This window comes from Hyperolius riggenbachi, chromosome 6 (genome assembly GCF_040937935.1).
Source record: "Hyperolius riggenbachi isolate aHypRig1 chromosome 6, aHypRig1.pri, whole genome shotgun sequence".
Lineage (NCBI taxonomy): Eukaryota > Metazoa > Chordata > Amphibia > Anura > Hyperoliidae > Hyperolius > Hyperolius riggenbachi.
In genome coordinates, this window is record NC_090651.1 from 284913690 (window position 1) to 284933762 (window position 20073).

The following is a 20073-nucleotide window of genomic DNA, read 5'->3' on the forward strand; positions in this document are numbered from 1 at the left end:
GAACTACACCTTGGAGCCAGGGCCAGATTTACCATAAGGCACTGTAGGCTCATGCCTACAGGCACCTGATAATGGAAAGGAGGCTCACTCCCCTCCCTGAGTGCCCCTATCTCTCTTTCCCTATGCAGAATCCTGATGAGAGTGTAAATTACTCACCCAATTCTTGGCATTCCAGTGATGAGCTCTTCCTTCAGTCAGGGGCACTACTAGCTACTTAATACTGGGGTTCTTCTAGCTACCTAATACTTGGGAGTGACTCTAGCTACTTAACATTGAGGGTACTTCTGGCTACCTAATACTGAGGAGCACCTGTAGCTACCTATGACAGGTAAGGAAGAAGTGACACCTGGGACAGCCAGCACACTGGTGGTGCAGTTTGGTGGGGGTTTGTAGGTACATGGAGGGTGAAATCTAAGGTGCCAGGACATCTGTAACTATAAGCTCCTGTGAGGTAAATCCGGGCCTGCTTGGAGCGATGAAAGAACGTGGCCTGGTTTGATGAATCATATTTTCTTTGTCCTCCACATTCCCTAGATCTTAGTTGGAGGTGAGGTTTCTCCTCACAATGTACAGGACTTAAAGTGTCTGTTGCTAACATCTTCAGAGGATCTTGTGGAATCCATGCTTCAATAAATTAGAGCTGCTCTGGCAACACAAGGAGGATCCACACGATTTTAAGCAGGTGGTTTTAATGTTTTTGCTGTTATGTGAAGAGCCCAAGTGTTTGCTACAACATATGTACTGCACACAAATGCTGCAATTTAGAATTATACTGTTGGTTAAAAAAAGAGCACACTTTTAAATGATCGGTTTTTTTTACTTTTCCGTAGAATATTTTCTTCCCTTCATGGAAATAACTCAGCATTTCAAGAGCTTAATATTTATGCATCCTTTAAACCCAGAGCCAGGAGAGCAAGCAATGAGTGAGAACATCTGTAGTCCTCCGTATGGGCAATCTGAAGATGAGGTAAGCTAAGAATGGTGCACTACTAATGGTCAATGGGACCATAGCAATGCCAGTGTTTAGGATGGACTGAGGAAGGGAGAAATGTGTTCTACTTGATAAACTACACCTTGCCTAATCCAGTCCAATCAATTCATTTAAACTGTTCCAAAAATGTATGAGGACCTCAGCCCTTGAGCACTTGAGTTGGTCTATGGTGCTGCTATGGGGTCAGGAGGAAGTGGAGGAGTCTTGGAACTTCTAAGTTTAAGTTATGTAGAGAGTTATGTACATGTTGAACTCATATTACCCTATGGACTGTGGCATATATCAATAAGAAGGAGCAGTTTTCATTTAAAAGCAAGGAATGCACACAATTTGATTTTTCTCAAATGTTCTTCTGGATCAAATAACTGTAAGAAATATGTACAGGCATATTATAAATAACTGAATGCAAACAGATACGTTTCTGATATACATACATGTACTGAAGTTGTCTTCTTTGGGTTGGAGTGGTGAGGGTTCGCAAGTGTCATGGTGAAAACATGATTGTGACTAAAATTAAAAGGTAGTTAGAGCCCTTTTCCATTGTAAATTGTGATCATGCTCGCAAACTGATCTGATTGCAATTTTGCAGTGTTTTCCCATTGCGGTACATTTTTTGTGTAACCATCACATAGTATAGCGTGATTGCCATTTTCGGATAAGAATGTGCTCAGTGGTTCTTTTAGCAGTCTGAAACATCAAGCACTTTAGAGATCTAGGGACCTATTTGTAAAGCTCTGAGAAAATTGTTTTCCCCTCCACATTTCTCTCCACTTTTCAGAATTTTTTCACCAGTACATACCTTTACCCCTATTCAGTTAACTGTTAATCTTATCTAGAAAATGTATGTTCAGCACCTGGCAATTAAAAAAAAGGTAGGTAGGTAGGTAGAAAAGTAAATACAGATTTATTCCCTTGCTTGCTAGGGACTTAAAAAGTACAACATCTGTGAAGAAGAACACAACTTTCATAAATTTGTACCTCTAATAATCCTGACATTGCTGATATGAATGGATTATCTATTTAAACAAGCTACATAATAACTATAATAAATATAAGTAAAAAATGATCTGTTTTGACAGGTGAAGTTCTGTAACATTGCCTTTGATCTGGGACCTGAGATCATTTTACCAGGAGCCTACAAAGACAGAGATTTTGTCACACGATCCTATCAGGTCAGCGCTGGTAAGAAAAAGCTTTTGAACCTAATTGAATGATATAATTTATTTGATCTGCCAATCTGAGCACTGTTAGACCTTTTTCTGATGGGCAGCTGAAGGCAGTGAATTCACCACCTTTCAGCTGCTCTTGTGCATTGACCGAACGGGCGGACAGGCAGCCTCTCCATAGAGTCATATGTGAGTGCGGGGGTGCTCAGATGCAACATGTTGTGGTTTTCTGTCGCTCCATAGGATCACTCTTTGGGTTGGTGAAGGAAAATGTACTGCCTATTTTATTACACCAAGTGGACAGCATTGAGACTAATGTTCAAGCAATGGGACAATCTGTTTTTATGATTTGCCACACTTCTGGACTTGTATATATTGCACTTTTTTTTTTTTAAACAATGCTTGCCTCATATCCACGTCTCAGATTTTTGTATACTGTATGCTGCAAAAGTGGTGACCACACCCAACAACTTGGAGCATACAAATTTTCCATGTCACAATTACAGTTTTATTTATTCTTATTTTAACGTCATAAAATACAACCTAGAAATGTGCATTAACATCTGTAAATATGTTATTGTTAACATTAATTGTTAGCAAATTAACTAAAAGTAGTAAGTCATTTGGACAGGCATGCCCAATCATTTGCATTCAATTGTACTGTAAATCCAGGCTACATGGATCATTTTGTAATTGTCTACAAATTATATTTTTATTTCAACCGCATCCAGCTAGGGAAGTAAAACTAAAATAATATATTTATCTGAAAATTGGCTATAAAGTACAATTGCAAAATCACTAATCAGCCAACCTAGCTACTGTACAGGCCAGGGCAACTTTTAATAAATCCTGGACAGGTCTCTAGGATCCTTAATGTTCTTCTTTGTTCTCCTGAAGTATATCAGGTCCAAGTATTCCAACTGATATTCCCAACCCCGATTTGTGTCAGAATGTGAATGCACATTTGTGGAATCATGTTTGTGCATGACCTCATGTTCCCAAGTGAACCCTCCACATGCACACGTAACCTCAATTATAATTGGTCATACCAGCCTGGCTGAACTTGGTTAAAAGTTCAAGCTGGACATTATAGGAAAAAAGTTCACCACTGCTGCGGATACTTTCCTGCATGTGACCCACCTTCACTAGATTTGGGTAAACTAAAGAACTCTTCAGTTTCTTTACAGAACAGAAGACTACAGACCAGAAGACCTCCGCATATTCGTCTTACCATACTCATCGTTATAGCCATCATCATTGTGCTGCTGATTTTTAGCCTAACCCTTGGCATCCTAAAGTCTAGTGAGTATTCTTATTTTGATGTTAAAGGATGCCTAAAGTGAGAGGGATACGAAGGCTGTCATATCTATTTCCTGTTAAGCAATGCCAGCTAATATATGAAAAAAGCAATGCCAGTTGCCTGACATCTTGCTGCTCTTTCATGCATCAGTAGTGTCTGAATCACACACCTGAAACAAGTATGCAGTAAATTCAGTCAATCTTAAGTCAAACTTCTGATCTGCATGCCTGTTCCGGGGCCATGGTTACAAAAGAGGAAGAGGATCAAAAGGGCAGCCAGGCAATATGCATTATCAGTATTTAAAGTGTACCCGAGGCAGATAGTTATATAGATTATAGGACACAGAGGCATGTTCTCTGCCGAATGACATGCCTCTGTGTCCTTCTGGTGCCTCTGTCAGTCCCCCTGGGCTCTGTTGTCCCCCCTCAAAACTAGCGGAAATCTGATTGTCACTAGCCTCCTTTTGCCCCTACCAGCCATCACTCACCTAGCCCCCCCCCCCCCCCTCCCCCGCCTCCTTCAGCTCTTCCTTTCTTGTTGTTGCAGTTGTTAAAGTGGAATACCAGAAAACTTTTTGGGTTTTTTTTTCAGATGAGTGGGAAGGGGTTAGAGCCCCCAGCAGACCTTTATCCTTTTTAGTGTCCAATTTGGGAACAATTTTCTTTATTTCTTAGTCTGTTCCTGAGTGTAACTGAAAATGAAATATATGTCATTATTCAGGATAATTTTAGCTTTTCTGTTGCAAAATATCAGTGACTTTGTACCTGTTTCACCAATCACAGGTGCTGCTCTCCTACTCATGCACCAGGTTGCTTAGTTCCCCGTACCTGCAGGTAGTGGGGGTCGCACCCCCTTAGGTCATGTGGATACTTACCTAAGGGGGCGCTTTGAGTTCTATGGGAGAAAAGCGCTATAGAAATGTTATTGTAGTTGGGAGATAATGGGGAGGGGGGAATTACACCTCAGACTGTACTGTCCTCCAAAACTATGACTACCTGCTAGAGGCTAATGGTCATTATAGGCCTTCAGTCAGAAGAAAGCTTTGACTTAGGTGGGCAGAGTTGTCAGCTTCCCTAAGGGGACATGGCTGCCAGGAGCAGGGAATGGGCAGTCTACAATGGGTTAACTGCAACAAAGAAGGCCACTTTAGCTGGATCAGAAATCAGTAAATTACTGCTTTAGTGCATTACTACTATAGTACAACATTTTGCATCTGAACCAAATAGACAAAAGGGCATGATGTTTCAGACCACCTCCCTATCGCATGTGCCACACTCTACATCCCAGTTATCCTTTCTAAATACTAATACAAGAGGGGTAGTTTACACAGAAGGGTAACAGCAAACTTAACCCTTTGTATAATTTCTGAATTTGCATACACATTCATTACAGTAAGTTCATATTAAATACACCAACTCTTGGTGGTTATATCAGAAAATATTATTCATAATATATGTATGTTTATATGTCTAATACAGGAAATCAGACAAATGATGAAACAGCAGTACCTCTAGTGGCAAATCACAGTGTACGTCCTTCTTCTGAAGCCATTGTGAACAATGAACTTCCAGAGCCTCCGCCCGGTGAGTGATGCATTTCATTATTCTCTGGAATGCAGGATGTGGCACACTTTCATGCCTGCTGATGGAGCTTACTGTATATATGTGTATATATATATATATATATATATATATATATATATATATATATATATGTGTGTGTGTAAGATTGTTTGCTCCTAAATTGCCTACCAAAGCAAAATCTCAGTTTTCTACTTGGGTCATAAAACCCCCTGGTGTCTAGTGGTACTCCTCCCTTTCCCATAACGCATTCCCTGGTGTCTAATGGTCCGCCCTCACTATCCCATAATGAGTCCCCTGGTGTCTAGTGGTCCCCCTGGCCATCTGCCTTACCTCCCTGCTTCCCAGAATAATGGCAGCAGAGGTGGTGGAAGAGAATCTTATCTGTTCCGAGGCTGGACACATTGCACCAGGGCTCTGTGTCTTCCACAGTGTCAGATTCACCCTCTAGTGTTTGTAGCTTGTGCTCTTCTTCCTGGTAACCAATAGTAATCCTCAATGGCAAACTCAAGGAAGCCCTGAAAGGATATTCATATTCTGACAGAGATTATTTCAATTTGCTGCCAAGGATCCTCATTGCTTCAGATAGTGTTCCAACATGAAGCCTTGATGGTCCTCCATGGGGGAACTTTAGCTGGGCACAGGGGGTACTTGAACTTCTCATAATCAATCCATTATAATACATTTTGAGAACAAACAAAAATAGTAATTTAGAAACAAGAGTAGGTGTTTTACTTGAAACCATAAAATAATGTTCTACTAACAAAATATATAATCAAGGGGTACTTGATATGAAGTTAATAATAAATGGGAGAACTGGGCCAATGTCATCATTAATAAAGAGGTACATGCTATAAAATGTTGAGAAACACTGCAATACGCCATGAAGAACAGGTAGTAGGAATTGAAACAGTGCCATTTACTGTAAATGTTGCCCAGTTGAGTTGAACTAGATTGCAGGAAATGACTGAAATGAGATGGAGATGTCTGTTCAGTTACTGTAACTCTCATATAAACATACAAAATAACTGCTGCATGCAAGAAATAGGAAGGCATCATCAGGAAACATCTAGGTGCAGTTCGCCAATATAAACAGTATTTTAATTTTCTTTGAGATATGTGATCTTTGTTCCTAGTGTGTGGTGGATTTCTGAGTGAATCTGAGGGAATACTAAGTTCTCCAAACTATCCCTTCCAATATCCTCCCAATTCTCACTGCTCCTGGATTCTGGAGGCAGGAGAAGGAAGACGTGTGCAGATGAAAGTCCAATACTTGGATGTGGAACGTAATGGATTGTGCCTGTTTGACTGGCTGGAGATCAGGGATGGCAATACCTCCAGTAGGTTAGTATCTCTCATAACGTGTAGTGTCCAAATTAGAAATCTTGGGTTTTACATGTGTGATGACTGTCACTATTGTTCTAGGTACTGTGGCTCTGTAACACCCACTACATTCATTTCTAGTTCCCATTGGTTAAAAGTCCAGTTTGTATCCAATGAACGTTTTGGAGGAGCAGGTTTCTCTGCAAAATATAAAATGATTGAACCATCTCAGGGTATGTTATTATGCTACTCTGTGTAGTTTTTACACATATGGTTTGTGCCATAGCTACCATTTAGTTTAAAACCAAGAAAATGACAATTCTTATATCAAGATGTTTTCTATATCCCACAGTGGAGGCTCCAGCTTCAAAAAAAAAATTTCTTGGGGGGGGGAGGGGGGGGGGCAATAGTTGGCTTGTGGGGCCCTTTTGAGTGATCAAAATCAATGTTTATAAGGCGAGCATTAGATATTTTTGCCTGACTCGGGTGATAAAACTAAGGCTGACTCGTTCAGTAATAATAACCAAATGCAACACTAACATACAGACTTCAGAGGCTTTTGAGCAAACCAGATTGTCCAAATGATGGTGCTATTATTAAAGAACAATTACCTACAGATATGCTAGAAAGCTGCTCCTGTATGGACAGATCACCGACAAATTATCCCAGTCCCCAACCTTTGTCTCACAACTCTACAAGCAAGGGGAGGGGGGAGAGGCAGGAGGGAGGGAAATACTGTGTGTGTAATTCCTTATTTTAGTAATCCCTGATCTTAGTGGGTAGTTTTCAGGGTATTGACCCTCTCCTGCTGGAGCCTGGAAACAGTTTACTGTACTTATCTGAGTGGGGAGGGGGGAGGAAAGTGGGTGGCACTCAGCAGGGCACAGTGATGAGGCAGTGCACCAGTGTAGCGCCGCCACTGATAACCCAGTGTACACAATGTATTATTGTAGAAGATAATGTTTCATCTTCTGTTAACTCTTCAGCACTCTGCAATGGAAAAGTATCAAAAAGTAGGTGTATGGTCCTATTAAAATTATTCTGAGCATTTTCTTGCTTGCTGGTGGCATAAATGGACCCTGAGCAAAGGCATAAAATAAAATCTGGATTTACCTTGGGCTTCCTCCAGGCCCCCGAAGCCTGTGCATGCGCTTGGCACGTCATCACGCCAGTCGCGTAAGCATCCTGCACATACGCGGTTCTCTGTAGAACTGCGCAGGGCGTTTTTGGCGTGATGACATGCCAGGTGCGTGCACAGGCCACGCATGCATAACCTCAGCCAAAGTCGATGGATTAATGGAGCCAACAACTGGACCACAGAAGGGACCTAGAGCATGCTGGGAGACCTCACGGGGGACTGGAGGAAGCCCCTGGTAAGTCCAGATTTTAATTTTATGCCTCTGCTCAGTGTCCCTTTAAAGAGCATTTTATTGATAAGGTGCGAAGATATCACCTAGGAGGAAACTTAGGGGCAAAAGTGGATTGAATAAGGAAGGGCCTTTGTATTGCAGATTTTTTTTTTCACAAAGAAGACTTTTGTTTTTGGCAGGAAGTTGTTCTTGGGATGAATTCTTGTGTGATAGACGAGTCTGTCTCTTGCTCCCAGCCCTGTGTGATGGAATATCAGACTGTGCAGACCACACAGATGAGGAAAACTGCAGTCAGAGGCATTTTGGTATGTCTGAACTAATGTAAGATCTGTACATGGGTCATTTGTATTTGCAAATAAAATAGTGAACAAAGTAACAAGAATTTGAATAGAATTTGGATGATCCAAAATAAAAGAAAAATAATTTTGGAATAGCTGATCTACTGAATGAGCAAGTGATGTTTATTTTCACTCTTTCCAGTTCCAGGCTTTGTACTAACTTTTAGTATTGCAATTAAATCATTCTTCAGTTACAACTGCGTTAGCATATGTTATTGTCGCAGCTTACCAGAAGGTGGCACTGCAGCTTACCAGAAGGTGGCACAAGGTTTACTGTTTTTTTTTCTTTTCTTTTCCTCACCTTGGGTCTGTAGCAGCATGCTTTTTGGTAAGTCATTGTAACAGTATGCTTTTTGGCCACTGAGGAAAGAAAGGCGGTGGGGCCAAAGCTGTACATTTGATTTCTTAAAAGGTAAAAATACATTCTTACCAAAATCGCAAAAATAATTTTTGTGTTAGCTATTAACCATGCTCTCATAAGAAATTAAGTAAATAAACTGATTTTAGTTCCACTGTCTGACCCTTCTTCTTTAACTTGAAGCCAAAGTTTTATCAGTACAGGATGCACCCCCTTCCAGGGGACATTCAGTCACCCAGCAACTTCCAATCAGTCTTGAATCTTTTAGAGCCAGATAAATTATTCATGCTATTTCTGATATGGTTTATGTCACACGATGTAAACATGATCCTGACATTTGCATACATCAGGCAAGACTGTCTAAGGTTATGGATCCCTCTGGGATCTATAGGGAACTATCACTATGTTCCCTATATGCACCGTGGGGTTGTCATGAAAAGTAATTTCGTTGTGTTTCACAATGACAATAAAGTGAATTGAATTAAATTGAATTTCAAGCTGTGCTCAAAGACAGCATAGCCTTCTGCTTTTTAGAGCAGAGAAAGCACACAGAGTTAAAGAAAACCTGAAGCTAAAATAAACTTCTAAGTTTATGTAGTACTACTAAGAAAAAGCACATTAGTAGCAAAGAAAAGAGTCTCATGTTGTTTTCCAGTACAGGAAGAGTTAACCACCTTAGCGGTATGGACGAGCTCAGCTCGTCCATTACCGCCAGAGGGTGCCGCTCAGGCCCTGCTGGGCCGATTTTAATGAAATAAAGTGCAGCACACGCAGCCGGCACTTTGCCAGCCGCGTGTGCTGCCTGATCGCCGCCGCTCTGCGGCGATCCGCCGCGAGCAGCGGCGAAAGAGGGTCCCCCCAGCCGCCTGAGCCCTGCGCAGCCGGAACAAATAGTTCCGGCCAGCGCTAAGGGCTGGATCGGAGGCGGCTGACGTCAGGACGTCGGCTGACGTCCATGACGTCACTCCGCTCGTCGCCATGGCGACGAAGTAAGCAAAACACGGAAGGCCGCTCATTGCGGCCTTCCGTGTTACTTTTGGCCGCCGGAGGCGATCAGAAGAACGCCTCCGGAGCGCCCTCTAGTGGGCTTTCATGCAGCCAACTTGGCGATCTTAATAGAACACCAGGGTGGTTAAGAAACTTCAGTTGTTATCTATGCAGAAGAGCTTCTCTGAGCTATTCCACCAACTGGGTCGAACACAGTCGTTTTTCTGAAGCACTTAAACAGCAAATAAACAGTGAGAGACAGCTTGATAGAAGGTTTTACTGCAGGAAAGTTAAAGGGGGTCATTAGCTCTACTTTTTTTAACAGGTAAAGTTCTACTCTGTTTAATAGTTAAAAGACAGAGTGTGCTTTTAAATCTGCAACTATGACAGAATGATGCAATGTTATAAAAAAAAAAGCTATATAACTGAAAATAAAGATACCAGACTATTTTCTTTGCTACTAATGTTCTATTCCTTATCCATACTACTCATACAATTCATTATATCACAGGTTTGCTTTAATGGAAATAAGGACCTTTCTCCACTTTATTAGTAAAACTAAAATAATGACTAGTTTTTGATTTCAAAGATACATGAGCTGAAATTAAAGACTGTTCTTTTTATGTCCCTCCCTGTCCTCCTCCACGCTCAGCTGTTCAGCCCGGTACAGCGGCCAAGTTGCCCAAGTCATGCAGTATTCATTCATTTTAACAAAATTTAATCATTTTGCATTTGCAACCTTTTTATGGGTGGTTAGCTTATTAGTTCATGTCAGTCAGTCCATGGAAAATGATTCATGAAATTTCCCAAACTTTTTAGATTGTTGAACCTTTCTCCCTTTCTTTTGTGTCCAAATATAGGTAGTAGGAGTAACGTGAAATGATGCGACCTCTGCATCCCTGTACTATTTCCTCATTATAGGCAAAGGTAGCTAAGGGCCAGGGCAGGCAGTCTGATACAAGGCTTTGTTCACCTCACCTGGTCTCATGGATGGAACATCCATTAACAAAAGGTGTAGTTGGTACATGTACTTATAGACCAATCTGAGAAGTACTATGCATCATTAACTGTCGGCTGCATACCTTGCATGAGATCTACAGAAAAATCTTATCTAGACAGTTTTAATAATATGAGACAACATAAAGTACTTATTATTTTCCTTTCTTAATCAGGCTGTGGCGGATCTTTACATAAGCTGCAAGGGTCTTTCTTTTCCCCCAATCATCCTGCGCTGTATCCCAGTAAGACTGTGTGTCGGTGGCTTATCTCCGTGCCAGAAGGACTTACCATTCAACTTCAGTTCCTCAACTTTAGTATGGAATCAGAAAAAGGCTGCAATTTTGATTATGTTGAAGTACATGACAGTGCTGGATTTGGCATTGCCAGTTTAATGGGAAGGTAAGTAGACTGTGCTTCTAGTAGGGAAGTTTGTCTAAGGAGTTTCTCACAACACTTTTTCTTAACTGAATCATGTATCTATTCAAATGTGTTAAACTACTACTAACTCTCAAACTAGCAATTATTATAATTAAATTGGGCCCAAAATGCCTTAGGCCAGGGGCTCAATAGAGAGCTTTCAGTAGCACTCACGCTGTCTAAAAATCTATGGCCACAACAGCGTTGCAATCGCAGCCTGATTGCAAAAATCTAGAGCCATTGCATTCAGTCCAATGAGGGCCAAATCGTGATTGCTACAGAATTATGGCACAAAGCATGGTACTTCGGCGATATGGGAAGTCGTAATTTCTAAATTGCCCGGAATCACCAAATGCTGCCGCAAGTGGGCCTCTAGATTAACATTTGGCTGTATCACAATTGAAGTGAATTTTAAATGACTAAGTCATAGTTTATCACGAAGATCAATATTTTTCCAGGGAAACCTACTTTTACCTTTGTTTACTGGCCTGTTTCATAAGGTTCTGCGGCTCTGAAATCCCACCAACACTTACGTCTTCTGGGGCACAGATGACTATTCTGTTTGTAGCCGATGATGAAGTCTCACATGTTGGATTTTTCGCAGTGTATCAAACGTTGAATGACACGAATGGTAAGTGGCATTACTTCCTGAATATTTTATGTCCAATAACTGATGTGAAAGACCTCTGTGAGATAATGTGGAGCTGTCCTAAGATTGGGGATGAGGAGAGTGATGACAGCATGCCTTGCATTACCTCATAGAATTTTTACTGATTTGGATTATTAATACAGTTGAAATCTTCTGTTTTCTCATAGGGATGGTGGCACCCAATGCACTGTAATATTCTATATAATACTAATATTTAAAAAGAGAGGTAATCTCTTTTGTGGACATCAGTAGTACTGGAATCTAGGACACCAGTAGTACTGGAAAAATATTTATTAAAAACACAAAATAGACAACGCGTTTCGTGGGTGCCAGCTCACTTCCTCAGGTCAATGTTATGCACAGTGCCTTGCAGCAAAGTAGACAGCGTGTGGGTGCCTCTGATCAGTTCTAGATTGTCAGAACATACTTACCTGGTTTACTGCAACTGTGGTAACAATGGTTACAAGACCTTAAGACAGGGGTCTCAAACTCAATTTACCTGGGGGGCCGCAGGAGGCAAAGTCAGGATGAGGCTGGGCCGCATAAGGAATTTCACAATCGCGGCGCATCGCCGCCTCTGCCCGCCCCTCTCACTCTTCCTTCACAGAGAGGGGCAGGGAGAGGCGGCGATCCGCCGCGATTGACTTCAGGAGGGGCAGAGCTGAAGCTGAAAGCTCTGCCCCTTCCAGGAAATGCCGGCGGATTGCCCCCCGGGCGATTTGGGGGCTCTGCAGCCCTTGTTTAGTGGCGGGATTGCGGCGGATTACTTGGGAGCACTGAAGCAAACTATAAGGAAGCTTTTGCCGGCGAGGGCCACAAAATATTGTATCCAGGGCCACAAATGGCCCGCGGGCCGCGAGTTTGAGACCCCTGCCTTTAGAGAAAAATAAAATAGTTGTTGCTCAAAACATTAAAAATGAACTTCAGAAACAGTGTCATTTTTTCAGTATCATAATAGGGATTTCAATAACTGGATTATGACGCCATAAAAACAACGGATATTGCATCAATGACAGAAAGACCTTTTGGATATCTTATCAGTATTTTGCACCCTGAGGGGGTTAATGGGACTACTGAGCACATGAAATCAACCCTTCCTTCATCTCAATGTTCATATCTGTACTAATAAACTTTTCCACAAGATGGCAGTATAAACTTTCTTAGGATTTAAAATTATTTTGTTATTTCTTATTCTTATTTTTGAGTAATCCAATATGTTTTTACTTTTCATCACATTGCCCCTGGAGCTGGAGGAACACTTTGTATCATGTACCTGTGCTAAAATGCTTGTTTTTTTTTAGGAGTTTTAGATAGAAAACAGCCAAGTTTAATGTTGTGCTTTACTAACATACGACATCACTATATGCTAATGATTACTAAATTGTATGCTTCATTTAATGTGACAGTTTGAGAAATAAGATAACTAATATCAGCTCCGCTGTGCTTCTGGCCAAGTCTGGCACTCCAACCTGAATAATCACTAATAACTTCTATTTCAAAGAGACACTGAAGCGAAAAAAAAATTATGATATTATGATTTGTATGTGTAGCACAGCTAAGAAATAAAACATTAAGATCAGATACATCAGTGTAATTGTTTCCAGTGCAGGAAGAGTTGAGAAACTCCAGTTGTTATCTCTATGCAAAAAAGCCATTAATCTCTACGACTTTCAAAGTCATGGTGAGGGCTGTCTTCTGACTTTTATTATCTCAACTGTAAGTGAACAGTTTTCTTTTCCTCTGCCAGAGGAGAGGTCATTAGTTCACAGACTGCTCTGAAAGAATCATTTTGAATGCAGAGTGTTGTGTAATCTGCACATATTATAGAATGGTGCAATGTTAGAAAAAACACTATATACCTGAAAATAAAAATATGAGAATATTTTCTTTGCTGCTAATCTTCTAGTAATTATTCATAGTACACAATCAATTCACTATATCATATTTTTTTTCCGCTTCAGTGTCTCTTTAAGAAGGCAAACTTCTTTAAATGTTTAACTAGGGTGCTCATACTTGTTTTTAATGCACATAAACCATTTTGGATTATCACGTAAAAAATGCTTAGGGAGCCTCTTCTAAGTGATTGTTATATATTGTAAGGTGAGGCAAACAGATAAATAGTGATTGATATCATGTAAGGTGTTTGATTGCTAATTCTTTTTGGATTGATTATTCTTTTTATGATCTGACTGCTTGAGATTGCAGTGCCGATGTCCTGTGCAAATGTCAGATACTGCTTGACTGAAGAGCACCTTATGAGCTATTCAAACTCCTTCCCCTATCCCATCATCACTAACATGAGGTAGCAAGACAAGACAAGACAGAGAACATTTATATCAGCTTTTCTCCTGGCAGACTCAAAGCGCTCCAGGGCTGCAGCCACTTAGGACGTGCTCCACGGGCGACCAGGATCATTAGCGGACCTTGCCCAAATACTCCTTAATGTTTATCGTACTGGCTTGAGCTGGGATTCAAACTCTGGTCAAAGGCTCAAATCCCTCATCAAAGGCAACAGTCTTACCAGTACGCTATCAAGTTAGGGAGGGCCTGGAAGCAGAGCCGGATTAACCACTTTACTACTGAAGGGTTTTTCCCTTCTATACCAGAGCAGTTTTCACCTTTCAGTGCTCCTTCCATTCATTTGCCAATAAATTTATCACTTCTTATCACAACAAAATTATCTATATCTTGTTTTCTTCGCCACCAATTAGGCTTTCTTTGGGTGGTACATTTTACTAAGAATTATTTTATTCTGAATGCATTTGAACAGGAAAGATAAGAAATAAAAATTGAAAAAAATTCATTATTTCTCAGTTTTCAGCCATTATAGTTTTAAAATAATACATGCTACTGTAATTGAAACCGACACATTTTATTTGCCCATTTGTCTTGGTTATTAAACGTTTAAAATATTTCCCTAGTACAATGTATTGCGCAAATATTTTATTTGGAAATAAAGGTGCATTTTTTCAGTTTTCATTCCATCACTAAAAGCCCATCATTTAAAAATTAACATAGTATACCTTCTTGACATACATATTAAAAAAGTTCAGTCCCTAAGGTAACTATTTTATGTGGGGTTTTTTTAATAGTAATTTTTTTTATGCATATACTTTATTTGGGCAGCTATGGGAGAGTGTGGGCGATAAGGGGTTAATTTTAATTGTATATGTGTGGTATGTTAATCACAAACTTAAATAGCGCTCAAATGTATACTCCTATTACAACCAATATGGTTCAAGAATGCATTTGAATACAATCAATATGATTCATATAATCCGCAACATATATGTTGTTTTATACAGCAATCTCACACCAACCTGGTGTGTTTGCTAGGTAAAATTATAGTCCCTATTATTACACAAAGTCCTATGGGTAAGCTTCTGGAAAAAGGCTTGAGTTGGTCCTTTCTTGTAAATATTGTCTCTATGCCAGACCAGCGCTCCACCATAGACAGTATGAAAAAATCACCACCACCAGGAACAACCTAAAGGATCCCCACTCACCAACTCAGGTGGGCCAGTGGTTACAGTGGCCTTATCTACCTTTGGGGTATTTACCAGGCTCCCACACCCTGTGGCAGTCAGATGCTACTCAGATATCTCCTCTTGCCTCTTCCTGGATCATATGTATACCTCAATGCAAACAAATGCTATCATTGTGCAGGCATCTTATCATATCAAAATATTTATTAAAAGGTTCCACTCACAAATTACAGGTAGATGGTAAGTCTGTGGAGTATAGGAACGGGCTCCACCCCGTGCGGCCTCCCGGGCTGGCCGCCGTAGCTGTAATCCAGGGTTTACTCGCTCCACCACGCCACCGCGTCCCACCACTCCGTCCGTGTTACTTCCACATGTGACTCCTCCCTATCGATTTCGTCATGAGAATGACTGATTCACCCCCCTGGCGTGGTGGAGCGAGTGAACCCTGGATTACAGCTGCGGCGGCCAGCCCGGGAGGATGCACGAGGTGGAGCCCGTTCCTATACTCCACAGGCTTACTGTAACATCTGAAACTATGGCGGCTGCGGATACGCAGGCTATACCCGCAGCCGCCTTTGTTCCCTGTTCATAGGCCTTATCCGTCCCGGCGGCGTCCAGCACACCGGGAACGGCATTGTCTCTTGCTCATAGGGTCTCTGTATCGCGCGGGCGCGCGGAGAGAGGACCTTTATGCTGGAAGAAGGCGCGTCAGCTGACCTGCCGGTCGGCTGACGTCAAGAGTGACTCGCGCCGCTCGGATTGGCTGATTGCTAGGGGGCGTGGCGCTGGGCTCTCCTCGGCTTCTTAAGCCTTCACAGATCATTGGCAACTCGTCTGCTGTTGCGAATACACTCGTGTTACCGCTCAGACCTAGTGAGGTTCCTGTTGATGATAGATGTATATGCAGTGTTTGCAATATACATCTATGTATAGTTAGTTATTATTACATTGTATTCTGATAACCTGTGTATGATTCTGGCTACTCTCTGACCTTGCTATTGCTAAACGATTCTGTACCTCTGCCTTTCTGACTTTAGTTGCTGAACCTCTGCCTGATATTAACTACTCTCTCGCCTGCCGATTTTGTACTATCTCTACCTGCCTGTTATCGAATCTTGCCTGTCTGACTACTCTACTCACCAGTGGGCCATAGCCACTGGTGAGGTGCTCTAGCTATTAGAACCTACCAGCCCCTCTGGTAAGGTTCAGACTTACTTGCATAGCTTCAGTGACTGATAGTACCTTGCCAGCTCCACTGGCAAGGTCTAGTTAAACTATTCAGTCATTTGTGCTGTTAGTACCTTACCAGCTCCTCTGGGAAGGTCTAGTATAACTATTCAGTCATTTGCTGCTGTTAGTACCTTACCAGCTCTTCTGGGAAGGTCTAGTTAAACTATTCCGTCATTTGTGCTGTTAGTACCTTACCAGCTCCTCTGGTAAGGTTTAGCCAAACTTCGTTAATTCTTTCATTATTAGTACTTTGCCAGCTCCTCTGGTAAAGGTATTGTTATTTGTGTTGGTAGACCCTCCAGCTCCTCTGGAGAAGTCTATACTGTTGCACCTAACACCACACCTTACTCTCAGCTAGCTATACTAGTATTATTGGTGATACTGCAGATCACCACATAATCAGGTATAGCGTCTGTATTATTGGTGATTCTGCAGATCACAAATAATCAGACGTCTGAGTTGCAGCCCCCAATCGTTACACTTACCATCTACCTGTAATATGTGAGTGGAACCTTTTAATAAATATTTTGATATGATAAGATGCCTGCGCAATGATAGCATTTGTTTGCATTGAGGTATACATATGATCCAGGAAGAGGCAAGAGGAGATATCTGAGTAGCATCTGGCTGCCATAGGGTGTGGGGAGCCTGGTAAATACCCCAAAGGCGAGATAAGGCCACTGTAACCACTGGCCCACCTCAGTTGGTGAGTGTGGATCTTTTAGGGTGTTCCTGGTGGTGGTGATTTTTTTCATACGGTCTATGGTGGAGCGCTGGTCTGGCATAGAGACAATATGTGTGGTATGTGTAGGTCTTTTTATTAAAAATAAATGTATGTAGGTGTAATTTTACTATTTGGCCAAAAGAGGTCCTCACACATAATCTTTCTGCACACACTATTAGTACGCTGACAGGAAGTTAATCGTGTATGTGTAACTTTCATCATTACAATGACTGCAGGCATCTCATTGATGCCGGCGATCATTGACATGGGAACTTAGATCAATGAATGGGAACAGCGTCCGCTGCAATAGACTATTATCTACATCCCTGAACAGGAACTGAAGTCCTTCTGGACGTAGATAATCCAACTCAAACCACATGAGTGGTTTAGGCAAAATGGGGCCCTAAGCAAAGTAGCCAATTTGGCCTTATGTGTGTAAGTGGAGTCTTACTGCACCTCCCGTGCCCCAGCATCACTCTCCGTTGTTCTCCAATTGTCCTCGTTCTGTCCCCTTGGTCTGCGCGGTTGGTGACCTCAGACCCAAAATACCATGCTGCGTATGCGCAGTATGTCCACTAAGGCGCCCTAGCAGACATACTGCGCATGGGACGTGTAGTATGTCTGGGTCACCGTCCGTGCCGACCGGGGGGACAGAACGAGGTGAATTGGAGAAGAACAGAGGGTGACTCCGGGGTACAGGAGGTGTGGTAAGACTCTATACAACTCCCCATACACAAATAAGACGTCCTTTTTTTAAATAGATTTAGAGCTTACCATGCTGGTGGGGGCCCTTAGACTATGACCCTAATCAAGTGCATGTGTTGCCTGGTGGATAATCTGGCCCTGCCTGGATGTGTGCCCCAGCAAGTCTTTTCCACTGACCTTTCCTCCTCCCCACCCATGTTTCACAGGAGGAAGCCTTTCTCTGAACATGGTTTATTTGCAATGTTGTGCCACCCACAGCCACCAGCACTCCATTTTTACCCGCAGTGCCCTCATCAACTGCAAAGAAGCCAGTCAGCGGTAATCTATTTCTGAGAGCTGGAAATAGATATCTCCAAGACAGCAATAAAATAACATTTATGCTTAAAAATAGAATCTGCTTGATTACCAAGAGAGAAGGCAAGAAGTGGCTGGCATTGATTGCATCAGATACTACTAATTCCATATCAAAAGCAGGTTGACCCTCCAGAGTATGAGAGCATTAGCCGTCGGAAGACTTGGGCACAGGATACACCCGGTATATGGCTTATCCTGCTGCTGCACAAGTTCCCGGCGACGTTAATTAGTATTCCCCCTCTAGGTCGACGTGGATGGCGGGGTATTAAATAATTTGGCTTCCAGCAATTGCTGGAGGTCGAATGATTGTGTCTTAACCTCTTGAGGACTGCAGTGCTAAACCCCCTAGTGACCAGGCCATTTTTAGTAAAATAGGCCACTGCAGCTTTAAGGCTAAGCTGCAGGGCCGCACAACATGGCACACAAGTGATTCCCCCCCCCCCCCCCCCTATTCTCCCCACCAACAGAGCTCTCTGTTGGTGGGGTCTGATTGCCCCCAGATTTTTATTTTTTTTTCACAAATATTTTTGTTACTGTTTTTTATTAAAAACAGTATGTTTCTTTAAATATATTCCCTCCCTCCCTCCCTCCCCACAGCCAGCCAGTTATGGCGATTGGCTGTCATAGGCTTCTGCCCCTTGAGAGCCGATCGCTCTCCAGTGTCCCAGGGGGACAGCCGTGTCACACGGCTGTCCCCAGTACAGCGCTGCTTCCGTTCGCAGCGCTGTACATGTAAATAGACGGCGATCACGCCGTCTAACATCCTCCTGAGTGGCAATAGCCGCTCAGAGCCTGAAGGCGGGGCAGAGCTCCGCCCCCCAAGCAGGAGATGCGCGCGCAGACTGCGCGCAATCTCCTGCATTAGCTGGCCCCAGGACTTTACGCCAATCGGCGTTAGGCGGTCCTGGGGCTGCTGCCGCGGCCACGCCTGGCGGCGTGACGCGGTCGGCAGGAGGTTAAAAGTAACTTCAGCTCCGTTTTCTGACGGCGCTGAAGTTACTCACTGTGCGCCGCTATAGCCGTAATTTCTATTACGGTCTATGAAGGCACCGGCTACGCCCAAATCTCCTGCGCTGGATTGCGAGTGTTCGGACCCTCCATGCTCACAGTAAACTCAGGCAACACAATATGTGGCAGAACAATAGCAGCCAGGGCACTGTAAAGACAGTTCATATGTTTATTTATAACAGAGAGCTTCACAGGAAAAAAGTAGGTGCAAAGTCCGAAGACCAATGGACTTTACACCCACTCTAGGCTGACAAACTTTTCCCTGACAATAAAGATAAAGGCATGGACTGTCCACCAGCACTCCGGCTACTATTCTCCTCCCACGTAATAAATTGATACAACATTTGTTCAATGAAAATCAGTTTTCCCTATGCCTCCATGGCAGCACTACGGGTATTGGCCCCACCCCCCAATACCCCACAGGACAATTAACTATAAAGGTGTAACTGACCCTCCCCTTCGTGTCTTTTTTTCCTGTCCTTCACCTCACAGGACTTTCGCACAGGGCCGGCTTTAGGGGGGGGCAAGAGGGGGCAGAGCCCCCTCAAATAGACTTCTTGCCCCCTCAAATATGCTGCTGCTTCCTGGTCCATGGAACGCAGACACATTTCCTCTATCTCCGCTGTGCTGTGTGTAGAGGGCGGAGATAGAGACACTCAGTAGCCTGGTCGGGTATCACATGGGGCCAGGCAGCCAGTGAGAGAGGAGTGAGACACTCTGCTCTCTCACTGGCTGCCCGCCCCATGTGATCCCGGCCAGCCAGCCACAAGTATCTCTGTATCTGAATGAGAAGGATGGGCGCGCTGGGGAGACATGAGAGGAAAAGGCAAGTGATTTATGTCTCCAGTCCCAGCCGCCCAGCTCTCTGCATACACAGGACACAGCCTGTCAGACTGCCTGTGTGCTGCTGATGGACGGCGCTATGTTGTGTATAATGTACGAGTCCCCTGACCTCCCACACTGACCTGAGGACCCTGTGCCCACATCACTGTGATGATTGGTGGGCAGGGGGATACTCTTTTATTAATAACTGATTCCTATCTGCAGCTCAGGGAGCAGGAACAATCTGCACAGAGGTCAGATATACTC

At 42.8% G+C, this 20073-nt stretch overlaps 1 protein-coding gene across 3 annotated transcripts in view; it reads left to right on the forward strand.

The window, feature by feature from the left end:
* Positions 1-20073, forward strand: part of MFRP (membrane frizzled-related protein) — a 43648-nt gene that overhangs the window by 2512 nt on the left and 21063 nt on the right. For 2 of the 3 annotated variants that reach the window (XM_068240966.1, XM_068240964.1), the window contains exons 2-10: positions 831-967; positions 2071-2173; positions 3334-3459; positions 4936-5040; positions 6174-6381; positions 6463-6593; positions 7910-8035; positions 10586-10811; positions 11330-11460. In XM_068240966.1, coding sequence (XP_068097067.1) covers positions 848-967; positions 2071-2173; positions 3334-3459; positions 4936-5040; positions 6174-6381; positions 6463-6593; positions 7910-8035; positions 10586-10811; positions 11330-11460 — 1276 coding nt within the window. In that variant the 5' untranslated portion in view covers positions 831-847. The remainder of the gene's footprint in view (positions 1-830; positions 968-2070; positions 2174-3333; positions 3460-4935; positions 5041-6173; positions 6382-6462; positions 6594-7909; positions 8036-10585; positions 10812-11329; positions 11461-20073) is intronic. The other variant, XM_068240965.1, reaches the window with a different exon arrangement.